This window comes from Ciconia boyciana, chromosome 18, assembly GCF_034638445.1.
Source record: "Ciconia boyciana chromosome 18, ASM3463844v1, whole genome shotgun sequence".
Lineage (NCBI taxonomy): Eukaryota > Metazoa > Chordata > Aves > Ciconiiformes > Ciconiidae > Ciconia > Ciconia boyciana.
This window is the reverse complement of record NC_132951.1, coordinates 9,035,406-9,060,703: the sequence shown is the minus strand read 5'-3', so window position 1 is coordinate 9,060,703 and position 25,298 is coordinate 9,035,406. Positions and strand designations below refer to the sequence as shown.

At 53.4% G+C, this 25,298-nt stretch overlaps 1 protein-coding gene across 1 annotated transcript in view; it reads right to left on the bottom strand.

The window, feature by feature from the left end:
- ASTN2 (astrotactin 2) overlaps window positions 1–24,819 on the bottom strand; it is a 365,413-nt gene extending 340,594 nt beyond the window's left edge. Inside the window, exon 1 of the mRNA XM_072883508.1 lies at window positions 24,429–24,819. Coding sequence (XP_072739609.1) covers window positions 24,429–24,753 — 325 coding nt within the window. The 5' untranslated portion in view covers window positions 24,754–24,819. The remainder of the gene's footprint in view (window positions 1–24,428) is intronic.
- Window positions 24,820–25,298: the final 479 nt, after the last annotated feature.

The following is a 25,298-nucleotide window of genomic DNA, read 5'->3' as shown; positions in this document are numbered from 1 at the left end:
TACACATATAAAAACACATACACATGTGTGTATATGCACGTGCATATACACACATGCATTGATGGGTAACGTGGGCTCGATTCCCCCCCTTTGAAAACTGAGACCTTTGATGCATCTTTCTTCGTTAGCACAGCACGAGATCATAGAATCACAGAATCGTATAGGTTGGAAAAGATCTTTAAGATCATCAAGTCCAACCGTTAACCTAGCACTGCCAAGCCCACCACTACCCCATGTCCCTAAGCACCTCAGCCAAACGGCTTTTAAATCCCTCCAGGGATGGCAACTCAACCACTTCCCTGGGCAGCCTGTTCCAATGCTTTACAAACCTTTCAGTAAAGAAATTTTTCCTAATATCCAGTCTAAACCTCCCCTGGTACAACTTTCCTGAGGCCATTTCCCCTCGTCCTATCACTTGTTACCTGGGAGAAGAGACCGACCCCACCTCTCTACAGCCTCCTTTCAGGCAGTTGTAGAGAGCGATGAGGTCTCCCCTCAGCCTCCTTTTCTCCAGGCTGAACAACCCCAGGTCCCTCAGCCGCTCCCCATCAGCCTTGTGCTCCAGACCCTTCCCCAGCTCCGTTGCCCTTCTCTGGACACGCTCCAGCCCCTCAGTGTCTCTCTTGGAGTGAGGGGCCCAACACTGAACACAGCATTCGAGGTGCGGCCTCACCAGTGCTGAGTACAGGGGCACGATCACTGCCCATTGGCCTTCTTGGCCACCTGGGCACACTGCTGGCTCATATTCAGCCGGCTGTCAACCAACACCCCAGGTCCTTCTCTGCCAGGCAGCTTTCCAGCCACTCTTCCCCAAGCCTGTAGCGTTGCATGGGGTTGCTGTGGCCCAAGTGCAGGACCCAGCACTGAGCCTTGTTGACTCTCATACAATTGACCTCGGCCCATCGATCCAGCCTGTCCAGGTCCCTCTGCAGAGCCTTCCTCCCCTCAAGCAGATCAACACTCCTGCACAACTTGGTGTCATCTGCAAACTTACTGAGGGTGCACTCGATCCCTTCATCCAGATCATTGATAAAGATATTAAACAGGACTGGCCCCAACACAGAGCCCTGGGGACACCGCTTGTGACCGGCCGCCAACTGGAGTAAACTCCATTCACCACCACTCTGGGCCCGGCCATCCAGCCAGTTCTTTACCCAGCGAAGAGTACACCCGTCCAAGCCATGAGCAGCCAGTTTCTCCAGGAGAATGCTGTGGGAAACCGTGTCAAAGGCTTTACTGAAGTCTAGATAGACAACATCCACAGCCTTCCCCTCATCCACTAGGTGGGTACCTTGTCATAGAAGGAGATCAGGTTGGTCAAACCTTTCCTAAACCCATGCTGGCTGGCCCTGATCACCTGGTTGTCCTGTACGTTCCATGCGATGGCACTCAAGACGATCTGCTCCATCAGCTTCCCCGGTACCGAGGTCAGGCTGACAGGCCTGTAGTTCCCTGAATCCTCCTTCCAGCCCTTCTTGTAGATGGGTGTCACATTTGCTAACCTCCAGTCAACTGGGACCTCCCCAGTGAGCCAGGACTGCTGGTAAAGGATTGAAAGTGGCTTGGTGAGCACTTCTGCCAGCTCCCTCAGTATCCTTGGATGGATCCCATCTGGCCCCATGGACTTGTGTGTGTCTAAGTGGTTTCCCCTTGGACCATGGGGGCTTCATTCTGGTCCCCGTCCCTGTCTTCCAGCTCAGGGGGCTGGGTACCCGGAGAATAGCTGGTCTTACTATTAAAGACTGAGGCAAAGAAGGCATTAAGTACCTCAGCCTTTTCCTCATCCTTTGTCAATATGTTTCTCCCCACATCCAGTAAAGGATGGAGATTCTCCTTAGCCTTCCTTTTGTTGTTAATGTATTTATAGAACCATTTTTTACTGTCTTTTACAGCAGTAAGCCAGATTAAGTTCTAGTTGGGCTTTGGCCCTTCTAATTTTCTCCCTGCATAACCTCACGACCTCCTTGTAGTCTTCCTGAGTTGTCTGCCCCTTCTTCCAAAGGTCGTAAATTCTCCTTTTTTTCCTGAGTTCCAGCCAAAGCTCGCTGTTCAGCCAGGCTGGTCGTCTTCCCCGCCGGTTTGTCTTACGGCACATGGGGACAGCCTGCTCCTGCACCTTTAAGATTTCCTTCTTGAAGAATGTCCAGCCTTCCTGGACTCCTTTGCCCTTCAGGACTGCCTCCCAAGGGATTCTGTCAACCAGTCTCCTAAACAGGCCAAATCTCCAAAACTGGAAGTGTAAGACTTCAGCAGGAGGATATCTTCTGGATAGCCTGATCCACACCCCACCAAGTAGATGCAGAAGGTAAAGTCTCCCATCAGCTGATGGCAACCTGCACGATCAGAGGAAGAATTCACTGAGTCCTACAGGAAAGGAGACTGGGGGTGAGAGAATGGGGGACAGCATGATTTTCCCTTCTCTGCAAGCCCACTCTAGGGTGAATAGCTCTTCCACCCAGAGAGTACTGGGGAAAATGTCCTGGAGTCTTTCTTGCAAGGCTTCTGTAGGTCTGCTTCCAGGCTTTAACCTCTATTTTTAATATACGGCCCACCCCGTTGTGCAGGGTGCAAGGTTTCTTTTCTTCTAAACAACAACAACAAAGAAACAGACTCATACATTTTTACTTCAGAAAATGGAAATCTGATTACTTATTCCTTGCAATCCCAAATTACCCCTGCCAGGCCAGACACAGTAAATAAATCCTTGCTTCTAGAGCTATCCTCTCCATTATAAGTGCATGATGGGACCAGCATCCCATTGACCCAAGGACACCGGGAGCACTGGCTGCAACTCCTTCCGTCTGTGCCATTGTCTCCCAGCTGGCAAGCAATCCCAGGAGGGATTAGCACAAGAGCCCAGCGGGATGATGCATTTCCCCAGCTGAGAACAGCCTTTGGGAGCACAGACACCAAAACTCAATTTCCTTCTCTGCTGTGGCATTTAACCTTGCAGAAAGGAGTGAGGGGATGGGGGAGAAGGAGGAGGGATGCAGGGGAGGACAGATGTTTCTATTCAAAGACATCTCTCTCGTGTCCTACCCTTCCTGAGAAGCCCGGGAAGAAGCTTGCTTTATTCGTAGGAAGCAGAAAAAAAGAGCAATATTATGGGCTGTTGTAGCCTTCCAGCAGTTGGAGTACGGGAGAGAGCTGCCAGTGAGCAGCTCTTCCAGAAACCAGCTGTTCCCGAAGACGCAGGCAGCAGAGATCACGGCAATCACGCAGCACTACTGCCCGCCCAACAGTGGCCAGCTAATTTCATTTTGGGATTTGGGCTTCATTTTCAGCCTGAATTTACCTAATTGCAGCTTCCAGCTGCTGGATACAGTTCTGCCCAAGCCTTCAAGGTGGGAGCGTTGCTCTGAATAGCCTTATTTTCCCAAATACAGAGAGCTGGTCAACCAATGCTATTTTTCCCCAAGCTTTCACATCAGGGAAAGGCCACAGCCATGAGCCTCGAGAATGGTCTTCTTTTACCCTGTAAGAAAGAAAATAATAATTCCCTAGCACAGCACCGGGCTGTGCACCAGCCTCCCTCCTCCCTGCGTACAGAAGGACTGACCTAAGACTGCTGTCTGCAAGCAGCCGGCTCATCCCCGGCTCTCTCCAGCATCCTGGAGATGCTGATCCCCATCTTATGGGGGTCAGCACCTCCAGGAAAAAATGCCCCTCCACATCAAATGAGGCATGAACTATCAGGAAAGCTTCATCAGAGGCATATGGTGAGGTTTCTCAGAAGTTGTAGCTATTTAGCAAAACTTGTGCATCCTGGCTGCCAAGCTAATTTCAGTCCTTCAGACCTGAAAAGGCTTCTTAGCTCAGGTACAGAGTTGTACCAAACACTAATACAATTCCCACAATATCCACCAAGCCCTGGATGCTTTTCCTGAAAGCTGTGCAAACAGTAAAACAGCTGCAGTATTTTTTTTTTTAATTATTATTTCAGTTTTAAAAAGCAGAAGACCATGACTCCAGGACCGCAGAGCTAAATAGCAAACTGCAGGAGAGCAGGAACTTCACTGAGAGTCTAATTAGGGGTCAGCCAATATAGAAACCAGCAAAGTATAATCTGAACAGGTCAAGGCAACGTAACTTCCTTAAGGGATGGTGGAAAAGAGGCATGCTAAGCAACCTGGCAGTATTATCTGCAAAAGAAAGCCTTTAAAATAGATGAAGGTGATTTAGAGGGTCTAATTTCAGCGGATTTTCAGAGGGCTTATGATAAAAGTGCTTCATAAAAGATTAAGGAAAATAAACGGCTGCCCAGTAAGGGGCACAGCCAGGCAGGGATTACAGCTGGCTAGGCAAAAGGAAACAAAGACGGTGCTTCCCAAATTGAAAAGAGGTTCACGGGGGCCAACTGCGTTATGGAAACGCAGCAAGAAGCAAAGAGCAAGCTGCAGTTTGCGGAGGATCTTGGGGAGCTTCGCTTTGCTGTGGCTACGAGGGTCACGCGTCTCCGGCTGGATTCATTACGCACCGCGGGAGGTAGGCGATGAAATTCTGTTTAGGCAAGTAAATGAACATGTTCTGCGTGCCGAACCGCTCACCAGAGGAAGGTGGATGTACTGAACAACCACGCTGATCCTGTATTTTAGTTGATTTGCCTCCAATACCGCCGATAGAGGAGACTCCAAAGGTGGATGATGAAGCCGCATCCCTGAGGCAGGATGCATCGAGAGCCCTGGCTGCTGCTGGACCAGGAGAGAAGAGCCAGATGTGCCTCAGATGTCAGAGAGATGGCAAAGGAGATTGCGAAGCCTGATCACATCCTTGCTTCTGATAACAGATAAGCCAGCACGGCGGTACCCGCAGGGAGCAGGGCTGCCTGTCACCAGCTCCAAATCTGGTGACTGTGCTGTCCCACGGCAGTGGAGATGCTGATGGTGGGGCTGCCCACGTGCATGTGGGAAGGAAAAAGCTACTCAGGGAACACCTGAAATTTAATTATCAAGCTGCAACAGCTCTCCAAAGAAAGGCATGAGGGCACAGAAAGGCATAGACTTCATATTGTTTTCTGGACTTTGCAAAACAGGCGCTTGCAGCCTGGCCAGTGCCGAGATCTTGCCCATCCAGACCCTTTATCTCCATCTCCCAGCCAGTGGCCAGCCACACCGGCCCTTCTCATCACCCCAAGAGCCACCGCCAGCCAACCCTCCCCTCCCCGTGCCAGGAAAGCCCAGGAGAGGTCTGAAATACGGCGTTTTGCTGCTTTTCAATGCGTGTCCCCCTCTGCCTGCTGCCTCAGCAGAGAAATAGGGCTCACGCTGACTCCGAGGGCTGCTTTCCCCAGAAACCACCCCCATGAGGACACTGCACACGCACACGCTCCTTCTCCAAACTGGACAAGGGGACACCGGCCACACACACATATATACACACACACAAAACACACAAATATATATTTGCCTGCAAGCCCCAAGCTGCAAAGTTTATGGAGAACATCTGCAGGCAGGATCGCGTGCGCAGCCCGTTTGGAGGCAGCCCTGGAAGCCTTGCAACAAATATTTGACATTCATTTTGGGGAGGTGTTTAGGGGGGGAGGGCCTGCCCGCTCATGCGAGCAAATTAAATTGAAGAGAAGCTGGTTCAGTGCTTTTCATTAACAACCCTCCGACGGGGGGGGGGGGGGGGGTATATTCCCAAGTCTAAGGTAGAAGGAAAAGAAAAAAAACACAACAGTTTTCTTCATGTGAAGCTAACACAGAGTAAATCAATCAAACTCTGCTCCCCCATGACAGGGGAGGACGCATCATTGAACAACGCTCATCGCTCCCAGTTGGTGATTTCTCATCTCACCCGTGCTAGGAAAGCCTTACCGAGCAGCGGCCCCGGGGCCGTGGCAACGCAGCCTCCCCGTCCCGTCCCACAGGCTTCCAGGCACTGCAAAATACCCGAGTGATGCACTTTGCTAACAACACCACGAGAGACAAATCAGTCCTTGGGCAATTTAAGGCCTTGCAATTTTTTTCAGGGACCCAGGAGGGTGCCACATTAGCAGCCTCCATGCACCTACCAAGAAGCTGTTCAGCTAAAACTTTTGGAGAAATCCAGAGACAGAAAGCGTCCAGCTTCCCAGGGATTTTTCAGTAGGGAGCACTAATGACATCAATCAGAAAGCCAGTTGAGCTTCATACACCCGCTATCTTGTGGCACTTCTTCGTCAGCGTATCTAGCAGCATCTAACAGCAGGAACACACTTCCAACAAATCCCAAACAATGCACTTAATTCCTACGTACAGAAAAACATCAGGGCTGAGACGTCTCCTACCTCAGCACAGCCATTTGGCCAAGGAGCGACCGTGTACACGCTGACAGCCACCTGCACAACCCTCCTCCGTGAGCCCCAAGGTCTGTACGGCACTGGGGACGTCTTGCTCAAACCCCGTGACCCCAGAAGCAAGGGTGAAGACGAGGCTATTCGACTTTGGAGACTGAGCAGGTAAAACCAGCGGTGCCACATCTCCACGCATAAAATGAGTGCCTCCTTAAAAGCGCTTGCAAATAAATCCAAATAAATACCCAGGTAATCCCCTCAAATCGGACAAACTGGTGCAAAGATGAGGAAATTTCGCCCCACATGCTATCCCTGCTGCAGGTGCATCCCCAACATCTCTGCGGCAGAGATGTTTCTAAGAAAAGCACAGAGGTTATATGGGACAAAAGCATCCGCATTTAGTCTGAGTGTGGACTTGAGAGCCTGCTTTACACCCCAGAAGCATTGCTGGGTACCAGCACGGAGCCCTGTGGTGGGGACTGGGAAGAGACAGTCACTTACTGGATCTAACTGGAAGAGAGAGAAAAAGTCAATGCTCCACGGGGACCCCCATCAACAGGAGCATCCCAGCAGCGAGCAGGTCACGCCACGACAGCTGACGCCAGCACATCCCCAGCCCACGCTCCACCCTAACAAAGACACAAGTGACATTCGAAAGGGAACGCGCTTGACATCCCCCTGAATCCCCCTCTTAGCCGGAGCCAGCAAACTATGGATTGGTCAAATTTACGCCTCCATGCGTGTCCAGCATCTACTCTTTCTGCAAACACTGCTCGGGAAAGCCCCTTCAAATGGGATTTCTCCCCACTGGGGTTTTTTCCTCCGGTACAAATCTATTTGAAAAGAAGATAAAGCATCTGCAGTTTGACTGAGGTTTTATTCAGAGAAAGCTCTGGCTCAGAAATAATTGCCGTTTGCTATAATTGGTGAGATGCAGGAACGGACTAGATACAAGTGGAGTCTGGTGCAATTTTGGGAGATTTGTTACGCTTAGCTCGCTTCTATCAATTTCAGTGGCTCAGACGCTTATGACCTGTTGCTCAGCTTATTGTGAAAATGGCTTTTATTTACTGCACTTCCATTAAAAGATGAAATCCATGCATAGGGCTCACAGGGCAGAAAATCACAGTTTACGTCTCAGCTTATCTCCCTTCAGCGGCCTTAGCTCATTTTCACCCTGGCTCACTCCCAGCTGCTATAAAAAAGTATTTCTGAGCACTCTTTTCAGTAGCCAAGGCCCCTTCCAGCCCACAGGGCAGGAGGCACATTCAGATTTTAAGTGAGTGCTCAGTGCTACAGCCGCTGTGTCAGCCCAGGAGGGGAGGACGGAGGGACGGGGAGGACGGAGGGACGGGGAGGACGGAGGGACGGGGAGGCTCCCAGCTCCCAGGGCACAGTACACCAGCGGTCATTTTGCAGCAAACACAGACACTACTGCGCTCGCAACCACCCTCCAAGCCCCGGCCAGCGCTGCTCTGCTGCCAGGCTATCAGCTCCCACCGCCTGCAGCCTAAGGAGATGGGACAAGCCAAGTGTGTGACCCATGCTGTGCTCCTGGAAGGCAGGTTCCTGCTCTCCTGGATCTCCAGAGTCTCCCCGATGCAGCCCCAAGCCCCCCCTCACAGCAGAGCAGACATCACCAGTGCAGAAGCAGGCTTGGCATCTCCTTCTGCACCAGTTCCCATCTGACACCAGAGCAATTCTCCCCAAAGCTGCGGCAGGTAGCACACCCAGCCTGCGCATCGGCAAGAACAGAGCAAGCAGCGATGAGACGTAGGTGCGTCCTTCTGTGCCAGCTCTTGCTTTGCACGGCAGACACCACCAGCCATGCAAAATGGTGTCAAGGAGGGAGGACGGGCGTGCAGGCAGCCCGAGCTCTCCTGTCCTCGAGAGAGGCCATTTGAACGCGAGACACGCTATCTCCTAGGGTAGCCAGAGATGGTCCCCAGCACCAGCGTGGAGTTGCTAAGGTTACCTCCTCGGCTGCCTAATTAGAGAAGCTGTCACTCTCTCGCGGAGATCAGGAGACGCGTGTGCACGCAGGGGAGAGGAGGGGAACTTTCAACTGTGCAGATCATTTTTAGCACACTAAAGCAGAGAGAAAACTCCAGCTCCTGACAGGACGGCGTGTTACAGCCATTGGACTGGACAGCAGCATCCTGCTCTCCCGCTGCTCAGCCACTTGTTGAGCTGCAGGGAAAGCTGTCAGCTAGAGAAGTGCATGGGGCAGCAGCTACCCCGGCTTGGAGAAGCAGCAGATCCTGGCCTGTCAAGTCCACTTACCGCTCCTCCACCCACCCATTTCATCCACTGGTCCCCTTTCCTCAGCTCTTTATGCACCCTCAGCCTGCAGGCAGGGTAGCAGGAAAGGAGCCGAGAGGGTCCCTCCTTCCCACCCACCGGCACAGCCTCCCCGCAGGAATTTTACACCACCTCGGTAACGTAAGCAGGGAGACCCCGGGGCCCTTGCAAACAGTGGATAAGAAGAGGTATAGGGAGGTGCGCTCACTCGGTCAAGGTCATTTCATGAGTCAGCAGCAAAGCCAAGACGACAATCCCAGAAGGACTCAAAAGCCCTGTATTTTCCACCAGATGAATCCACACACTCATGTATGCTTCCTTTAACTGCACTACAGTAAAGATCATGGAGGGAAGCCTTTCCCCCTAACCTCCAACACAGCTAAGAGATTGCTTTCACCTCCTGAAACCAGATCCCAAATCCCATATACAAGGCCAGGAACCAAGCTGGGAGCATGGAACAAGACACAACAAGAAATACACCACCTCGAAGAGCCTCAGGAGAGCCTCTCTTTCTTTTGGGAAACACCCAAGCATGGCATGCACACCCCATGTACGGCTGCCCCTTTGTGCAGCCAGCTCTGAGCACCTTCCTGCCCATCTCCATCCCAGCTCCGAGAGTGGAGAATCGTCCTCCATGATGTAGAGGAGGCTAGACCATGCCTATCCACGGTTAACACTCAGATTCAGGAGTGCTGGGCAGAGGGACCCCAGGGCTGTCCCATTCAGCACCATCCATCGGCTGGCACCCTTGGGAGAAACGACAGAAACCATCTACTCTCTGCGGCCAGGCCTTCGAGGAACGGGAGCAGCATTATTCCTGGATGGCAGCGCTGCTGGGGTGTGACTTTGCTGGTTCAGAAAAGTTTAAGAGCAGCAGGATAAAAAAGCAGATGCAGCCAAAAATGCAAAGAGATCCCTGGAGCTGAAGCACTTGCCAAGTTTCTCCCTAATGCTTCAAGACACCCACTCATCCTCCCCAAGGGCTTGTCAGACTCACATGGCAAAAAATACATGCTCCACACCTACCCGAGCCCAAAAGAAAAGACCCTTAAATAAATCTGGAATCCAGGGCTGGCAGGAAGACAAAGTTGGGGGCGGAAGAGGAATTTTTGGTGTCTATTTTCTAACGAAGGAACTGCCTGACAGCTCTTCTGCAGCATACCAGGGCTCGTGGCCCTGTAACTCACACGGCCCCCTCAGACATCGTAATAGATTGCTTTTAATTATAGGGCAGGTGCTCAGAGGCCCCTGGGTATCTGAGAGAGCACAATGGAAACTAGAGCTTAATGGGAATTTAAAAAAGCCATCACCGCAAGCTGGTGCATTTAGGTGGTCACGGAAAAGAAAATCCCAAGAAAAGGTGGCAGGTGAGTGACCAACAGTGCTGTTTGCCATCCCGGCCAAGAGGAGCTGCAGGCAGCTGGCAAAGGGGACTTGCACTTAGCACAGCCTCATTAGACACCCTGGACACCCTCTTGCATGCTGCGTCTTCATGGGGTGCAAGAGGCTGCTCTGTGCAGGAGACAATGCACGAGCAGCCAGGGCTGGACCCCAGCTTAACCCAGCGAGATGCAACGTTGAGACGGGGGAGCCAGTCGCTGGAAGATGCTGTGACATGAGAGAGCCCAAGGTGCCAGAAGTCCCCAGACCCACCAGGCCATTCCCCCTCTCGATACTGGTGTTTCGTGGTCAGCCTCTGCCCCCCGGTGCCCATGGGTGAGCCGAAACAGCACGAACCGATGAGCCCTGGGGAACGGACGGAAGGAACAGCCCAGAGCCGGTGCCAGAGGTGGCCAGCTCCAGCCTCCCCTTTCACTCCTCATTGAGAGGGTGCCACTTGGCTAACCCATTATGCAGGTGCTTGCTAAACAGCTGTGAAAAATTTGTTTTCACAGACCAACTCCAACAGCAGCAAGCACTGCTGGGGTCAGAAGTGGTGAGGGCATCACTTGGGCAGCAAGGATGGGACCAGCACACGTCCATGCTCCATCAACATCTCCTCTCACGCCCTCCTCCTGCTGCTCCATCAGCTGCCTGGAGAAAAGCAAGCACCCAGAGGGGCAGGGGGCACCCACCGCTCCCTCCGCCGGGAGCTCGCCCTGCCCAGCACATACCAGTAACACCAACAGGAGCCACTCGCTTCGCCATGATAGACGCAAGGGTGCCTACGTGACAGCCAAAGCCAGTAGCACCTCAAAGTGCCTTCACCGATCTTCGGGGATGGTCACGTTTGATTCTGGTCAGGGAAAGTCTTGTTGAGAGCTGTCTTTCGTGCAAGACAGCTCTCTTTTTATTTTTATTTTCTTTTTTTTTTTTTTATGTGTCAGTTTAAGACTGTAAAAATACTTTCATCTTCAAAACAGTGTCACACCTCCCCTTCAGCATTTTCATAACAATGCTGCGATTTCAGCTTCAAAACATCTTTCCAAACTTATTGTTCACACATACGCCGAACTTTAAAGCTCAGAACTGAGGGGCTGCGATGAAACTGGAACAAGCCGCTCTTTGAATAAAGACAAGTTTTCCTTTCATCTAGTGCTAATTAACAGAAGCATCCCTCCCTCTGCGCCAGCCCCTGGTCAGCACTCGGCGTGTCCGTGAGACCTCAAAGAAAAACCTCCCTCTTCCCTCACCGCAGCCCGTCTGTGCACGGCACAATGCAGCATCCCCATCAACAGAGGGACTTCCCAGAGAGGCCAACGTTATGGAGATGCAGGAGGGAGATGCAGGAGCCCCTCAGGAGCTGCTGTGGGACCCTTTCAGCTCGGTCAGGATGCACAGAGGCTTATTGCAGCTATGTGCAACCAAGCATCCCGCAGGAATGCAGGAGCAAACCTCCATGGGATGCTCCAGGGACTCGTGCCCTGTTCCTCACCTTCTGCTGGCCACCGCAGCAGAGGCTGCTGGACAGGGTGGATCTTGGTGTCCCCTGTAAGACCATGCTCCCAGCCCAACCTTTCCCTCCAACTCAGTTCATGCCAGGAATAAAAATCTTCCTGGGCAGCTCCCTAACTGCTGCAAATATTTGCATAGAGTTGGAAGAACGAGAGCATGGAGAAGACTGGGGAAATGCTGCATGGCCATCATCAGCCAAATTAAAGCTGCAGCTTGCTCCCCAGCCAGGTCCAGAGCACCTTTTCTCTCGCTCAGGTCTCACCTGCCTTCCAGCTGCCACGGCCAAGGCGAGAAGCACTGCTACAAATAACAGCTTTTCTTCAATCTAAATTCTTCCCCCACCCAACAACAGCAAAAGGAGAAGAATATTAACACTTGCTGGTTTGCCCGTAGGTGCCTTCAGAGCAGTTTTGTAGAGAGAGGATCAGAACAAGCAGTGATTAAAAACCGTAGCCCCGCATCCACAGAGAACCCTTTCCTTTTGAGCCACAGCAAAAACATCACCCTCCTTCCCAGCCCAAACCCCTTCCCCTAGCAGGGACGGGGAGCTGCCATCCCACTCCCGCGCCCTGCAGAGAGAGGCTGCGGGACACGGGGGATTTGGGACACCCTTCCCAGGGAGGTGACCACAGAGCTGCTTCAGCTGTGGACCAGGTATCCACGGGCAAATTTGCAGCATTCGTGCTGGAGAGAGGCATTGGAGACCAAGGTCTACTAAAATACTGGGTTTACGTGACTTAGGACACGCCCCAAACTGGCAGAGAGGCCTGCCGAACAGCGGGGAGCATGGTTTTGGGGAGGCAACGTAGCTGGGAGATGCCACAGGAGAAACACCAACGGGTTGCTCTGCAAAGGGCTCACGAGGCTCAACTTTTCTTCAGCATCCCCTACAAACACCCCGTATCTCACCCCAGCGCAGGCCCCGGGCTGCCACGCCAGCTCAGCTGGGAGGAGTGCTGCAAACAGGATTTTTTCCTCCTGTTTTGCATTTAAGTGGCTCATTGCAACACGCTGTAAAACCCTTCATCGGCAAGGAGGGAAAAGGTTTTACAACAGTCTTTAAAGCGAGCCCAGGCATCAGAGAAAACCTCCCCCGGCACGCACAATTTTGGGCAGCACACGTGATTTTGGGCAGCGCACGCACTCCCGCGGAGCAGAAGCGGAGGCCGGCAGCATCCCCGCACCTCCAGCTCATGGAGCTTGCATCCTGCCCAAATCCCAGCTCTTCTCCCTGTTCCTGCACGCCGCTGGGCCACGGCATGTTAAGAACAGCTTGTCAGCTAAGCAGCAAAGGCAGCTGCTACAAAAGCAGAATAAAATTGAGTACAACGAGGAGCAGCGTGTCTGTCGTGCACACTGCTGCTCCGGCAAGACCCCAAGCTGGCTACGAGCAGCCCCTACAGGCAGCGTCCCCGACCTCCCTCCCAGCTGCCATGCCACCGGATAATGGATTTCCTCCTCCGACGCAGCAGAAGCCAGGAACACAGTAAGGACAACTGTGCTGCTTGTCTGGGGAGAGCAAAGAACAGAAGAGGAGGAAACAGCAAGAGCTGGGATGTGATAAGATGTAAAGCAATGTAATGGAGTTTGTGTCTTCAAGCAGCTCCGGTTTCTTGAATTGTATTAAAAGGCAAGGCTGTTGCTATTTAATTAAATACACTTCCAGCCCCTCTGATCGCGCTCAGAAAAATCAAAGCGAGAAATACATGGCTGTTGATCCCGTACAAGGCACGCAACTGCAACAGCTACAGTGAGAACGACCACAAACCTCTATTGCCTTTTTGAAATTCAGTCGATATTAAAGGCTCTTAATAGCCAGGATCCATGAATTACGCTACCCACACCACGTCCCGCTCTTGGTGACCTGAGGAACCATCTCAGTGGGGCCTAGGGAAGGAAGAGAAGGTAAAGGAGCTGCAGGTGGCAACACCTGCGCTCCTCGGGGGTGAGCATGAGAAGGCTTGGAGCCTCCAATTGCAAAAGTAAATGGACAAAAAGGCTGGCGTGCTTTTGGGGTGTCCCTGCTCCATCCCAGGGACACCCACCGCAATTCCCCTACTCAAACATGACAAAATAACCTCCCTCGCTGGTGTGGTGTCTCCCCCTTAACCGAGGACCTCGGGCTGGCAGGCACCTCAGCCCTGTCAGCACCACGCACCCTGGATCTCCCGTGCACCAGCATGCATTTAATGGGAACACGTAAAGGCTGCTTTTGATTTTACAGTTTGTTTATAGCATACATTCAAGGAGCTACACAGGATGGGAAAATACATCCCATAAATGAACTGCTAAACAAAACAAGCTAAGTGTGTACCACTCCAAACAAAAATAGACTGGAGCTAACCTCTGCTTTTCAAGCATATGCCTCTGATGACAGCTTCGTTTAGTGCCCCTTATCCCACTTTCAGTTTTGATTTTTAGGCTCTGCCACCATCGACAGCAGCTTCAGATGCCTCCCACCACCCCCACAGCTCCAGAAAAGCCAAGAGCAGATGAAAATAAACCCAACTGGAGCTGGGGACCACCACGGGTGACGGAGGCAGAGGGCTGCATCGCCCTTCCCTGCTCCCACCCTGCGGGCAGTGGGAGGCAGCAGCAGCCCAGATGTTCCCAAAAGCTGCAGGACACGGACACGCCATCAGCTGCCTCAGGGACTGTCTCTGCAGGGAGAGAAGGGGACATTGGGTGACAGAAGGTTTGCACACCTTCAGGCAGATATTTACAGTCTCCCTCCCAAGAGCTGCCCCGGCAGCAGCCCCCGTGCCTGTCAGCTGAACACTGCCACCCTGCTCATGCCCAGAAGCAATTTCTCAAGTGCTCAAACTTTATTATCCCCTTTCTTGGGGCTGCATGGAGGGCACGTTCCCCTGCGAACGCTTTTTCTGCCAAGATCCAAAGCTGTTGAAGCTGCGCGAAAGTAATTCCCACCCACTCCTACTGCCCCAGGAAGAATATTTCTTCGCTGCTTTTGCATAGCAAACAACTACATGGTTTTCCTTTTTCTCCTGAGAAACTCAGGCTTAGAGGAAAACACCCGGTGCAGCGCTAGTCCGAGATCAGGCTTCATAAAGTTCCCCCTGCGAGGGGGAGCGGGGGGGTGACGCGCTACCACAGAGATTAGACTGCAGCCTTTACTGATAGCATTCAGTCACCCTGGCAGGCTGCAGCACACCGAGTTTGTAAAGCTCCTTGGGAATCCTTCAAGATGAAAGGTACAGTATGATACGGATGTATTATATCCATGGGCTTTGTTACAGCACACATTTCCTAGCGCGGTTTTATTGCTAGAACACAAAGTTCAGCTGAAGCCCAGGGGCTCTTCAGGTGACGAATGCACCCCTACAGCCCTCCCTCCGCTCTGCGGGGGATGAAAAATGCTGAAGCCCCTGATGTGAACACGGTAGACGGAGCAGCCAGAGCCCTTCCAGCAACAGCAGGCGAGGACCTGCCTGCACAGATAAGGCCAACGTCATCGCTGCTGGACATGCCTTCAGCCTGCAACGTCTCACTCCCAAACATACCTGTCGGGTTCCCAAAATGCCACTGCTGTGATTGGCTCCTCTACAGCATCCTTCCTCTTCAGCTGGACCTACCGTACAGCCTCCTGTCCCAAAAGCCATTCCTGGCAAGGGCCAGGAGGCTCCCGAGAGTTGAGCCTACCTTAATCAAGTGGTACCCAGTGCTGGCATCCCCTGGGAGACCCCAAGCTGCCCACCTCGAGCACCTCCTCCAGACAGAAGATGATGGGAGACGTTTGCCGCATTCAGCTGGTGGCTCTGGGGTTGGGGGATCCCAGGCCACACCGGAGCCTGAACCAGCAAAAGGCCCAGGCACATGGAGGTAAAGCCCAGCACGCTGCTTTGGCTCGGGCTGTCTCTCCTGCAAACTCCTGTCTGTTCCTGGGAGAGAGGGAAGGAAACGGTTTCTACTTTTTTTGGAAGCCTAGTTGATGCTTGAAATGCTACAAGTGAAACTGTGGCCACAGCTTGACCATGGGCTGCCCAGTTTGGAAGGCATGGAAGAGAGGGAGGGGAACGTGCATCCACCTTTGGATCACCTTCCCAACACCTCGCTCCTCCTGGGCACCTCTCTCTGTCCAGATTACCCAAGACATTAGAGGTGGAGGAACAAGGAGCGTGATGCCAACAAGAAGGCTTTCAGAGAAGCCTGGAAGGAATTCCCTGGGCACATTACAGGGCACAAAAAAGAGTTTAAACCCCTCTAATTTAAACAGATGAGAGGTACAAAGGACAAGAAAGAAGTGTGATGGGGGTAGAAGGAAAAGGGACATATCAGGATGTCCCAACAAGCCCCAAAGCTCTCCGGGGCCACCACCCATGCTGAACCCACCACACAGGTGACTGCTCAGACCCAGCAAGCCAAGGTGAAGGGTTCTCCATCTCCCTCTACGCCCACAGAGCAGCCTGTGCAAGGCAGCACTGAGTAACTGAGACTGAGGTGGGAACAACTGGCAGCATCTGCCGTGGGAGCCCCTTCACCCCGGGAAGCCCATCTGAGTGGGAAACTGCCCGAGAGAGCAGATCTCATTCTGGGTGCATGCTGCATGAGTAATTCATTAGGTCAGTGGCATCAACTTTTACCCCAGCTCCCGTCAGAGCCCCAGGCAGCAAGAGCAATAGCAACATGGCAAGCGTGAGCAGAGGTAGAGGCTTCTCAGCCTCAGCACACGGACCTAGTGCTCCCCAGCCGGGGCAGACAAGCAGCAGGTCCTGGTCCTAGGCTGCAGGGAACACGCTCTGCTCCAGCCCTCCTCCCTGCTGCCCCACACAAACTGCCCCATGTTTGCCATCACGGCATGCTGCTGAGATGGGAGCGGTGCGTCAAGAAGCTGATGTTACTGAGCAGTTGGCTGGAGGCAAAAAAAAAAAAAATCCTATGCTGTTGCCAACTCCTATCTTCTGTCACTTGATCCCATATTTTAGGGATGCACTGCGCTCCCTGGAACGCCAATCGCTCGAGAACCAGAAAGAGCAGCAAGGGAAGGATAGAGGCTGTGAACGGCCTTGGGACAGACACAGCTGCGACTGCGGCTGCCGCAGGCACACTCTGCAACGCCAGCTCACGTTAGGCGAGTACCTCAGCAGCCAGCAGCCCTCCGGGCTGGCCGGGGAGCCCAGCTCATGCAGCAGAGCCAGCTGCAGGGCAAGGCCACCCTGCTGACCCCAGAGAGATATAAGGGAGGGGAAAAAGGAAAAAGAGGACAAAGGAAAAAGTCTCGAAGGTATCAGCACAGGTGAACTCTTGTGAGGATGCCCACGGCCAGCAGCAGGGCTAGGAGCAAACGTGGGGTCTCCAGACCCTGCACCCCAGTTATGCGGTTCTGGGGCCGTAGGCTTTTGGGAGGGAGGTTCCACATTCACACTTAGGCTCTTTGCAGCCAGGGCAGCACCCTTCAGTAGGCATATCCCATCAGACCCGGAGGAAGAAAGGTATCGGGCACCAAAATCACGGGCCTGTCCCCAAAGGGGAGGTATTCCCTCCGCCACTCGAGGACGGGCAAGCGCCCAGCCCCGAGGAGCCGCACTCCGCTCCCCCCGCTGCAGCTCATTAGTGCAGCTGGCGATGTAATTTCTGCTTCATTCTCGCGCACTAGAAGAGCAGATGACGGTACACGCGAGGTGCGAGGCCCAGCGGGTCCCCTCTCCAGCGCAGCGGCTCTCCTCTCCCTGCAGAGAGATGCACGGCTAACCTTTACCAGCTCACCTCCACGCAGACTGTGCTGCGTGCGGCCATGCACGCCGGTCCTTGCCTCCCCCTCTTAACAGGATCACTCCCTTCCATGTGCCTGGGAGCAACACCATCAGCTCAGTAATCTTCCTAAATACAGCAGTTACCAGGTGACTGGGAAAAAATCTCTTTTACTGCTGATGCTGCTAATGGAAAATTTCTCCCCTTTCGCTGCTGCTTTCAAAGCCAGTTGCGGTTTCATACAGACTTTGTCTTGCACGGAGACGGGAGAGGTGGAAGCACAGAGGGAGGGGTGCAAGACTGGTGGGGAACAGATAATGAGAAACAGAGGGGAACTCATACTTCTCTCTTCCTCCCCATCAGCCGCCTCTGCCCACAGGCAGAGCCCTGGCTCCAAATCTTATCTGCCCCATCTTCTTGCAGGCAGTCGCAGCCCAACCTCCTGCGAGGAATCCCTCTTTCCTCCCCGGACCGCAGCAGGATAAGCACACTGGATGCATTTAAGAGCAGTGCTTCTTGCACAGCACACAGGGAAGATGCCTAAAGGGATCGATGGGCCAAAATCATTTACTCTGTGACTTTTTCCCCACCTGCCCCCTTCCCGGGAGACAACCAGAAAGCCTCACCCAGCCAGTGCAGATGCAGGCAGTCACGATCACTGCTCGTCCCCTCCGCATGCCATTCTGCTTCTTCAATACCATTAAGTGTCTCCATACTGTCTGGACACTGGAAACCTTAACTGCATTAGCTGAGACCCGAGCAGCAGCACAAGCATTCAATTCTTTTAAGTGGCACCATTTCTTAAGCTGGTTACGCACAAGAAGCATCTCTGCTCGATGCCGTCACCCACCCCACAGGTAGTGACAGCGGCAGGCCTGGGGAGCAGCAGGGGCTGGCCAAGGTTCATCATCCCCCATTTCAGATGTTTGCAACCAGAGGAGGACACTCCTGATACGAGCCGTACTGTGGGCATTACAGATGATGAAAGGCTTCAATCAAGGCATTTCTATTTTCCTCACTTCTCCTTTCAGCCTCCAACCCCAGTCTACCCCCACACTCTACAAGGCATTTTGGTGTGATGGTAGGTGTTTCTCAAGCCACCTGCAACTGCTAACATATATGTCAAGGCAGCATAAGATCAATACCTCATCGTTCCCACAAGTAGCATCAATCTATTCTCCTCCTGTCCCAGCCAGTCCCGCACCTGAAGTCCTGTTACACAAAGGGCTCAGCCCAGTTTCACAGCCAGCCAACACCGCACATCAGCACCGTATCACGGAGGCAGCACAAAAGCTTGTCCATCACGCAGCCAGGGTTCACACTTTTAGGGCTTAGAAAGGAAAAGGCAGCAAGTTTTGGAGGTAACGTCTATCTGCCTGGTGGCACTCGGAGGTCACTCACCTCCCCAGCCCCCACAGAGAAATGCAAGATCCCCACCTAATTCTGAAGAAAAGCATTTTTTCTTCCCGCAGAAGAGCAATAAAGGTCTCTGGCACACCGACATCATGGAAAACCCGCTGCCATCACACAGGAGGAAGGGGGGGAGCAGAGGGGATCCCCAGCCGCCAGCCTCCTCCCGCTACTCCAGCCTGACAGTTCAGCTGCAGAAAACCAGCTCCTCTCTCTATAGTTAATCTTCTGTTGCCACTAGCTGGTCAACGCGGGTACTCTTGGAAAGCAGCAACTCCTCGAGTACAGCCTGCCACTCAGTTACAGATTCCCAGTTCTAACTGGGATTTTCACCCCAGAAAATATCCGAGATGAAGCAAAACCCCTGCAAGTCCACACTCCACCGTGCTGGACAAGCCACGTTCAACCTTGCCTTTGGGGAGGGAAGCAGTCATCTGAGGACTGACACATTTTCATGGGCATTTTGTGCCTACAGCCTTTCTGGGTGTTACAGAGCTCACCTCTCCTGCAACCACAGCGGGCAGATCTCGAGCTCAGGACCCACATCACCAGTACAACCCCACCCCAAGCCAGGCTCTCCTTCCTTCCTTTTCTAACTACAAGAACCCAACGGCCTGGAAAGCTTAAGTAATCATATAGCGTCATACAAGGAGGGGAGGAAATTGCTACCAGAAGGTTTTCTCCCTTTCCTATACCCTCCCCAGGCAGCCCCCGCCACCAGGGACCTGGCCCAGACCCATGGCCACGCACAGCTGTGGATGGGCATGAAGCGGGCGGGAAGCAGCCCCCACTCTCAGGTCTACATCCCCCCCAGTCCCTATCCCAAGAAGCCCACCGACACCTCTCATCTTCACTGTACCACCTCGCTGAGGCTTTTTGGCTGGTGGAAGATGTGACTCTTTACTCCTTGTACTACCTTGGGAACAGCCAGAAAAATAAAAATAAACAAAAAACCCCCTAACACTTGATTAACCAAAGCTCTGGCCATATATGCAGAGCAGTTCTGCAAGTCTAGCAGGAGGCCATTAACAGAAAAGGGAGGTGTTGAAACCAAACTTTGCTCATCGGCTTCTCTCTGCAGAAGCAACCCAGTTCTTAGGTGCTGTGCCTTGATGAGCAGGGTCTCACGCCAGGCACGCTCTCCCTCTGCTACCCACACAACGCTGCTCCAGACCTCACAGGCCAACTCAAAGCAGAGAACGGTGCTTCTGAACAGCGGCACCAAAAAGCTTCCGTCGCACCCGCGCTCCCCGGGTAACCCTCCAGCCTCGCCACCCCGCTCTGCAAAAATGGGAGTTGTTGACAAAAAGCAAGGGTGGCAAAACCCTGCTCAAGCATTTTCACAAAAAGCAGTAAATTCAAACAATCCGCAGGGAACTAAGTGCCTTCCCTTATTTTAATGCGTTCTTACCCTAAAGAGAAGTTACAAGATGGCTTCAGGAAAAGTTAAGAAAGAAGATAAAAGAAGTGGCACTGAACTGCTGGAGATGGAGGAGCTGCCCAGCTTCGAGAAGCAGGGGGTAATGATCAGCCATGCACAGGGGGGACACAGGTAATGTAGCTGCACAAGCACCTTTCCTGACAACCACCAAAACAAAGCACCTTGTAGCACTGCAGACACCAGTCAAACAGCATCCATTAAAGCCATTTACGAGAAGTGTGTAGTAAACTGTTCTTATGTAAGCCACTACCGGGTAAGAGCAGTGGTGAAAATTTGTCTGCCTCTTTCCTTCTCTCTCCTTTATATATATATCTGCTCACACATAGACAGAGCTCATCTAAATTAGCTCGGAAGCTAACTGCTTCATTCCCTGAATTGCACTTAAAGCAGGCTACGCTGCTTGTGGAGCAGCTATTGTACAGAACACATGGCTGCTGACTAAATCAAGATACATACCTTAGAGAGACCTCATTGTACAAGAATAAAGTCAATGATAGGCTGCACCATTTGCCAGCGTAACACTAGAAGAATTAGAGGGGGGAAAAAAAAATACCGCAAAGCATCAGTTGTATCCAAGGTTAGGGAAAGGGCAGGATGCTTTTTCAGGAAAGGGGATGCACAGCAATTCATAATGCACTGGTGGCAAAGTTACATTTGTCATTTCCTGCCACCACTGTGCTTTGCTGGGTAATTTTATAGTAATGTAACTGGGGGGTGGGGGGAGAAACATCCTTCTTGTCTCCAATGCAAGAGAGAGAAAATAAACTGAGGCGTAGGAAATACAGAAACTGAAACACCCTGCTGAAGAAGGGACGCCGAGCAAACTAGAGCTGCCGATCAGCCTTTCAGCGGCAGGTCCCCCTGCTGCAGTCCAGGAAGGATGCAACAAGGAAACAAAGTTTTCTATCTCTGTTCGGGGAGGATGAAACCATTCCCTCCTGGCCTCCCCACCCGCTCGCAGGAGGCTGTGTGCAGGCTGTACCCACTGCAGAGAGGGCCCCCGGCCGAGCAGGTGCTACTGGCGGAGCATCTCCAGGCTCCCACCACCTCCCAGTGGGCTCCCGCACACTTCCCGGACGCCACTCGTGACCCACGGCTCACACAGGCGAGCGAGCGGCTGCTGCTGCTCCTGCTGCTGCTCCTGCTGCAAGCGCGCCGTGGGGCCAGGGGGCCAGCTGCATGGGGATTTCCTAGCGCTGCGTTCTCCTTTTGTCTCAGTCATGCAGCAGCTCCTGCAGACCAGGCTTCCCTGCAGGCAGGGGTGCAACCCTGGAAGCTCTCGCTTTATGCGCTTAAGTATAAGTGAATAGAATCTCATATTGTCAGGGAACAGAAAAAGTTGCTTTCTCCCTAGAAGGAGGAATCCTCTAAAGAAAAGGGTCACAGAGCACTGCATGTGCTTTGTACCAGCCACCAACTCAGAGCATCTATCTCCTCAGCCTATTTTAACTTGGTCTGCCCTTAAAAAGAACCAGCAGAAGATGTGGCACTTAGGGACCTGGTTTAGTGGTGGACTTGGCAGTGTTAGGTTTACAGTTGGACTTGATGATCTTAAAGGTCTTTTCCAACCTAAATGGTTCTGCGATTCTAAGTTTCACACTGCTGCAGACAAGGCTCTGGCACCTGACAGCCTTTAGCTACAGATCCCCCACCCTCCTTTAACGCGAAGGAGCGATGAGAGGCACAGGAACCACTCCAGCGTCAGAAGACTTACTAAGCTGGGAGTTGCTGAGCAGGCCCAGGACTACAGACTGCCGGCCTTAGCCACAGTGCTTAAACAAACTCATCGCCACCAAGCAAGGCAATGTTTTATTTCGTGCTTCCTGGTCTGGAAAGACTTTTGAGCCCTGCAGAACGGGGTGGCCTCAATTTATTCTCACCTTATTTCACTTCAGAGTCTGTAGTATCAGCACCAGGACTTGGCTCTGCCTGCTTCATGTTTTTCGGTTGGGTTGTTTTGTTTTTTTTTTCCTCTCCCCAAAATCCCTCCAGGATGCCAGTCAGGGTGGCTGTCCTGAGGTATGTGCTTTAGGAGGTCTTCCTACCCCATCCTTACCCCCATGAGGCCAGAAAGCGGTCTTTGCTAGCAGCAAGAGCCTGCACTCAAAGACATTTAGGAGCCCTCAATGCATTTGCGATCGGCAGGACGTCAGCTCTTACGTGTCTTCCTGAGCTCAGGCCCAGACAGCCAGTAAACATGTTCAGCAACATGCATGAATACATGTAAGCATCAGAAAACAGCTAACGATAAGGGCTATCGAAGCTTATGGCAAAGAGAAGCCCCTGTTTAAAGCAATCCCTGCCCCCAAGTCACTCCAAAGCCATTCGACTGACCTCCCACATGTAATGTGATTTTCACCTCCAAGAGCCCATTACGAGGCAGCAGCAGCTCTCGGGTGCCCAACACCGATGAACTTAGAAAAGGACGCAGAGGAAAAAAACACTATAGAAAACTCCAGCCTTACTTCCTGCACTAGAAAAACGAGCCAGCAGAAGTCCTCTACAGCACTCACCTATAAAAGAGTTAACTGCGAGCGAGACTCAGTTGCCACACCAGGAGACAGGAAGAAACGCAACAAATTTGAAATATCAGAGCATCCACAGCAATTCATGAGCTAGACCTTGGGGAAGGACAAGTGTTGTACCTTCTCTGGAGGCAACGTGCTGATTAATTTCAGGACGGTGATGAAGCCATCCCACCATAGGCAAAGTTCCCATTTATCTTCTGATCTGCCCGACGCCTGTGGGTCCAGGGGAACAGGAGGGGACGTTTTGGGGTCTTTTGTCCATGAAGGGGCAGCAACAAAAACACAGTTTTGCAAGAGACATGCTACATATTCAAGAGTACACACATAACCAATATCCCAGGCAAGCAAGAGAGTTTTTTAGACCCAAGACATGGTCTCTTTACCAGCAGTCACTCACAGAAATAGGATTTGCTATACAAGACCATGTCTCTGATCTATCAAGACAAATTTCTCTCCTCCAACTTGAGCTATTACCTAAGCTACACACAGAGGGGTTTCTTTGCCTTCTGATATATTTAGATCAGTGCGCAATTCACACCCAGTCCCTGAAGAAACTGTACTCTAATCTGAAAATTCGACTCGGTGAACCATGAAACTTCTTGTTACTTTTAATCACTGTAAGGTAAATGTCATTCCTACTGCATCAAACCTTTGATTTTTCACTTTTATTGCTTGAAACAGAGTATCTGGTTTGTTTGAGATTTTTGCGGTTGACCAACCGTGTCTAAGGAAGCCACACGGTAAAGCCAGAACCCAAGAGGCTCAAGAAGTACCGTCAACTCACTTATTACAGGCGCTTGCTAAAAGGAAGGTTCACAGAAGGTAAATTGAGATGACTGGGAGACACAGTCATCTTCCTACTCTGGCACATCGCGCCCAGCGAAAGGCAGTCACTTCCACAAGGTATGGGAAGGGAAGGGAATTGTGGCGAGGTGCCCGCCAGGTCAGCCTGCCTGCGGGCACACCTCGACACGCCTGGTGCACGCAGGGCGATGCACTGGAAGTCACAACCCAGCGGTGTCAAGCAGCGTCTCAGACCCGAAGTTAAGCAGGTACTTGAATTATCCTAGGTTCAGACACCGAGAAGCAAGAAAGCTAATGGATAAAGAAGAGATCAACAAAAAACCTTCAGTGACCTGGCAGAGTAAACACCACGCTGTCCATACGGCATTCTCAGCAGTTCCCTTGGAGGATCCCCGGGCTGATTAAGGCACGGAAAAGGATAAAAGTGACAAGAGGCAGCTCGGGCACCCCATCTGAGACAACAGGATCCAGCATCAAGACAAAAGTACGACAAGAGAATTATTTCTAGTCCCATCCCCCTCCCCACAAAAGCTGAGATAGGAGGAAAGTCTGCAGGCGTTCGCCACAGACCCAGGCACTGGAGTTGTGCGTGAAGCAGGAGAGAGCTTCGAGAATTAAGACGAAGCATTTGTAAAATTAGGCTCTGGCTGGAAAAACAGCCTCTCCCGTTCCCCCAGGCTCGGTGGTACCTCCTCCAGGGCTGAGCGTTCAAGTTGGAGCACAAGAGGCAGCACCCATCACTTTACAGCCTGAGCGGAGACGCTTTACTCCCAGGGTTTTTAAAAGGCAGCAGCCCTCAGGCCCTGCTAAAACATCCCTCCCAGGCAGGCAAAAAAAACCCCCACAAAAACCGAGGGTGCAGCAAGGGCAGCGTTAGAAAGCTCCAAAACACAACCAGGCTGTCCGTGATAAGGGGGGTGACCAAAAATCCCGGCGCAGCAGGGTGACAGCCCGGAGCCGGCTGCCCGCACCGGGATGCTCCGCGACCCGGGGAGGTTGCGGAGGGGGGGGCGGGGATCGGCGGGACGGGACGGGACGCGGCGGGGGAAGCGGTGCGGGCGCCTACCGAGGGTGAAGAAGGGCAGCTCGGTGTTGTCCAGGTCGTCCTGCACGGCGACGCGGCCGGGCAGCTCGCTGCGGACGAAGAGCAGCAAGCGGGAGTCGGCGGCGGCGGCGGCGGGCGGCGGGGCGCCGCTCCAGCTGATATCGTTCTCGCGGAGCACGGGCAGCGTGGACACCGTGACCGTCTTCACGCGGCAGGGACCGGGGGGCTCCCGCGACGCCGCCGCGCCGGGCCCGCCGCCCAGCATCGCCGGCAGCAGCAGCAGCAGCAGCAGCAGCAGCGGGGGCGGCGCGGCGGCGCGGCGGCGGCGGCGCGGCGGAGCGGCCATGCCGGGCCGGAGCCAGGCGCAGGAGAGCCGCGGCGAGGGGAGGCGAGGGGAGGCGAGCGGAGCCGGGCGCACTGAGCCGCCCCAGCCCGCCGCCGCCGCCGCCGCCGCCGCCGCCGCCCGGCTCCGCCTCCCGGCCCGGCCCGCCCCGCCACCGCCCCCCGCCGCCGCCGCCGCCGCCGAATCGCCGTTCCGGGGACCCTCTGCCGCTCCCCGGCGGCCGACGGACCCTGCCCGCTGCCCGCGGGGGGATCGCGGCGGCCGGGCAGCGCTCCCGGCCGAAGCCGCCCCGGGCTGCCCGGGCACGGCGCTTGCCCTGCCACTGGAACGCCGTTCGCTCCCGCCGGCCCCGGCCCCGCGCTACCTGTGGCGGCCCCTCCGCTTCTCCGGCGTCCTGGTCGGCCCGGCACCGGCCCCTCCGCCCTCACGGCCGCTTTGCCCGCTCCCCCGTAGCGCGGCTGCCCCGGCCTCCGCTCTCCCCCTGCTGCGAGGTTGCTCCCGCAGCGCCGCTGCCCTGGGCGCGTCGCCTCTTCCTTTGCTTATTCGCG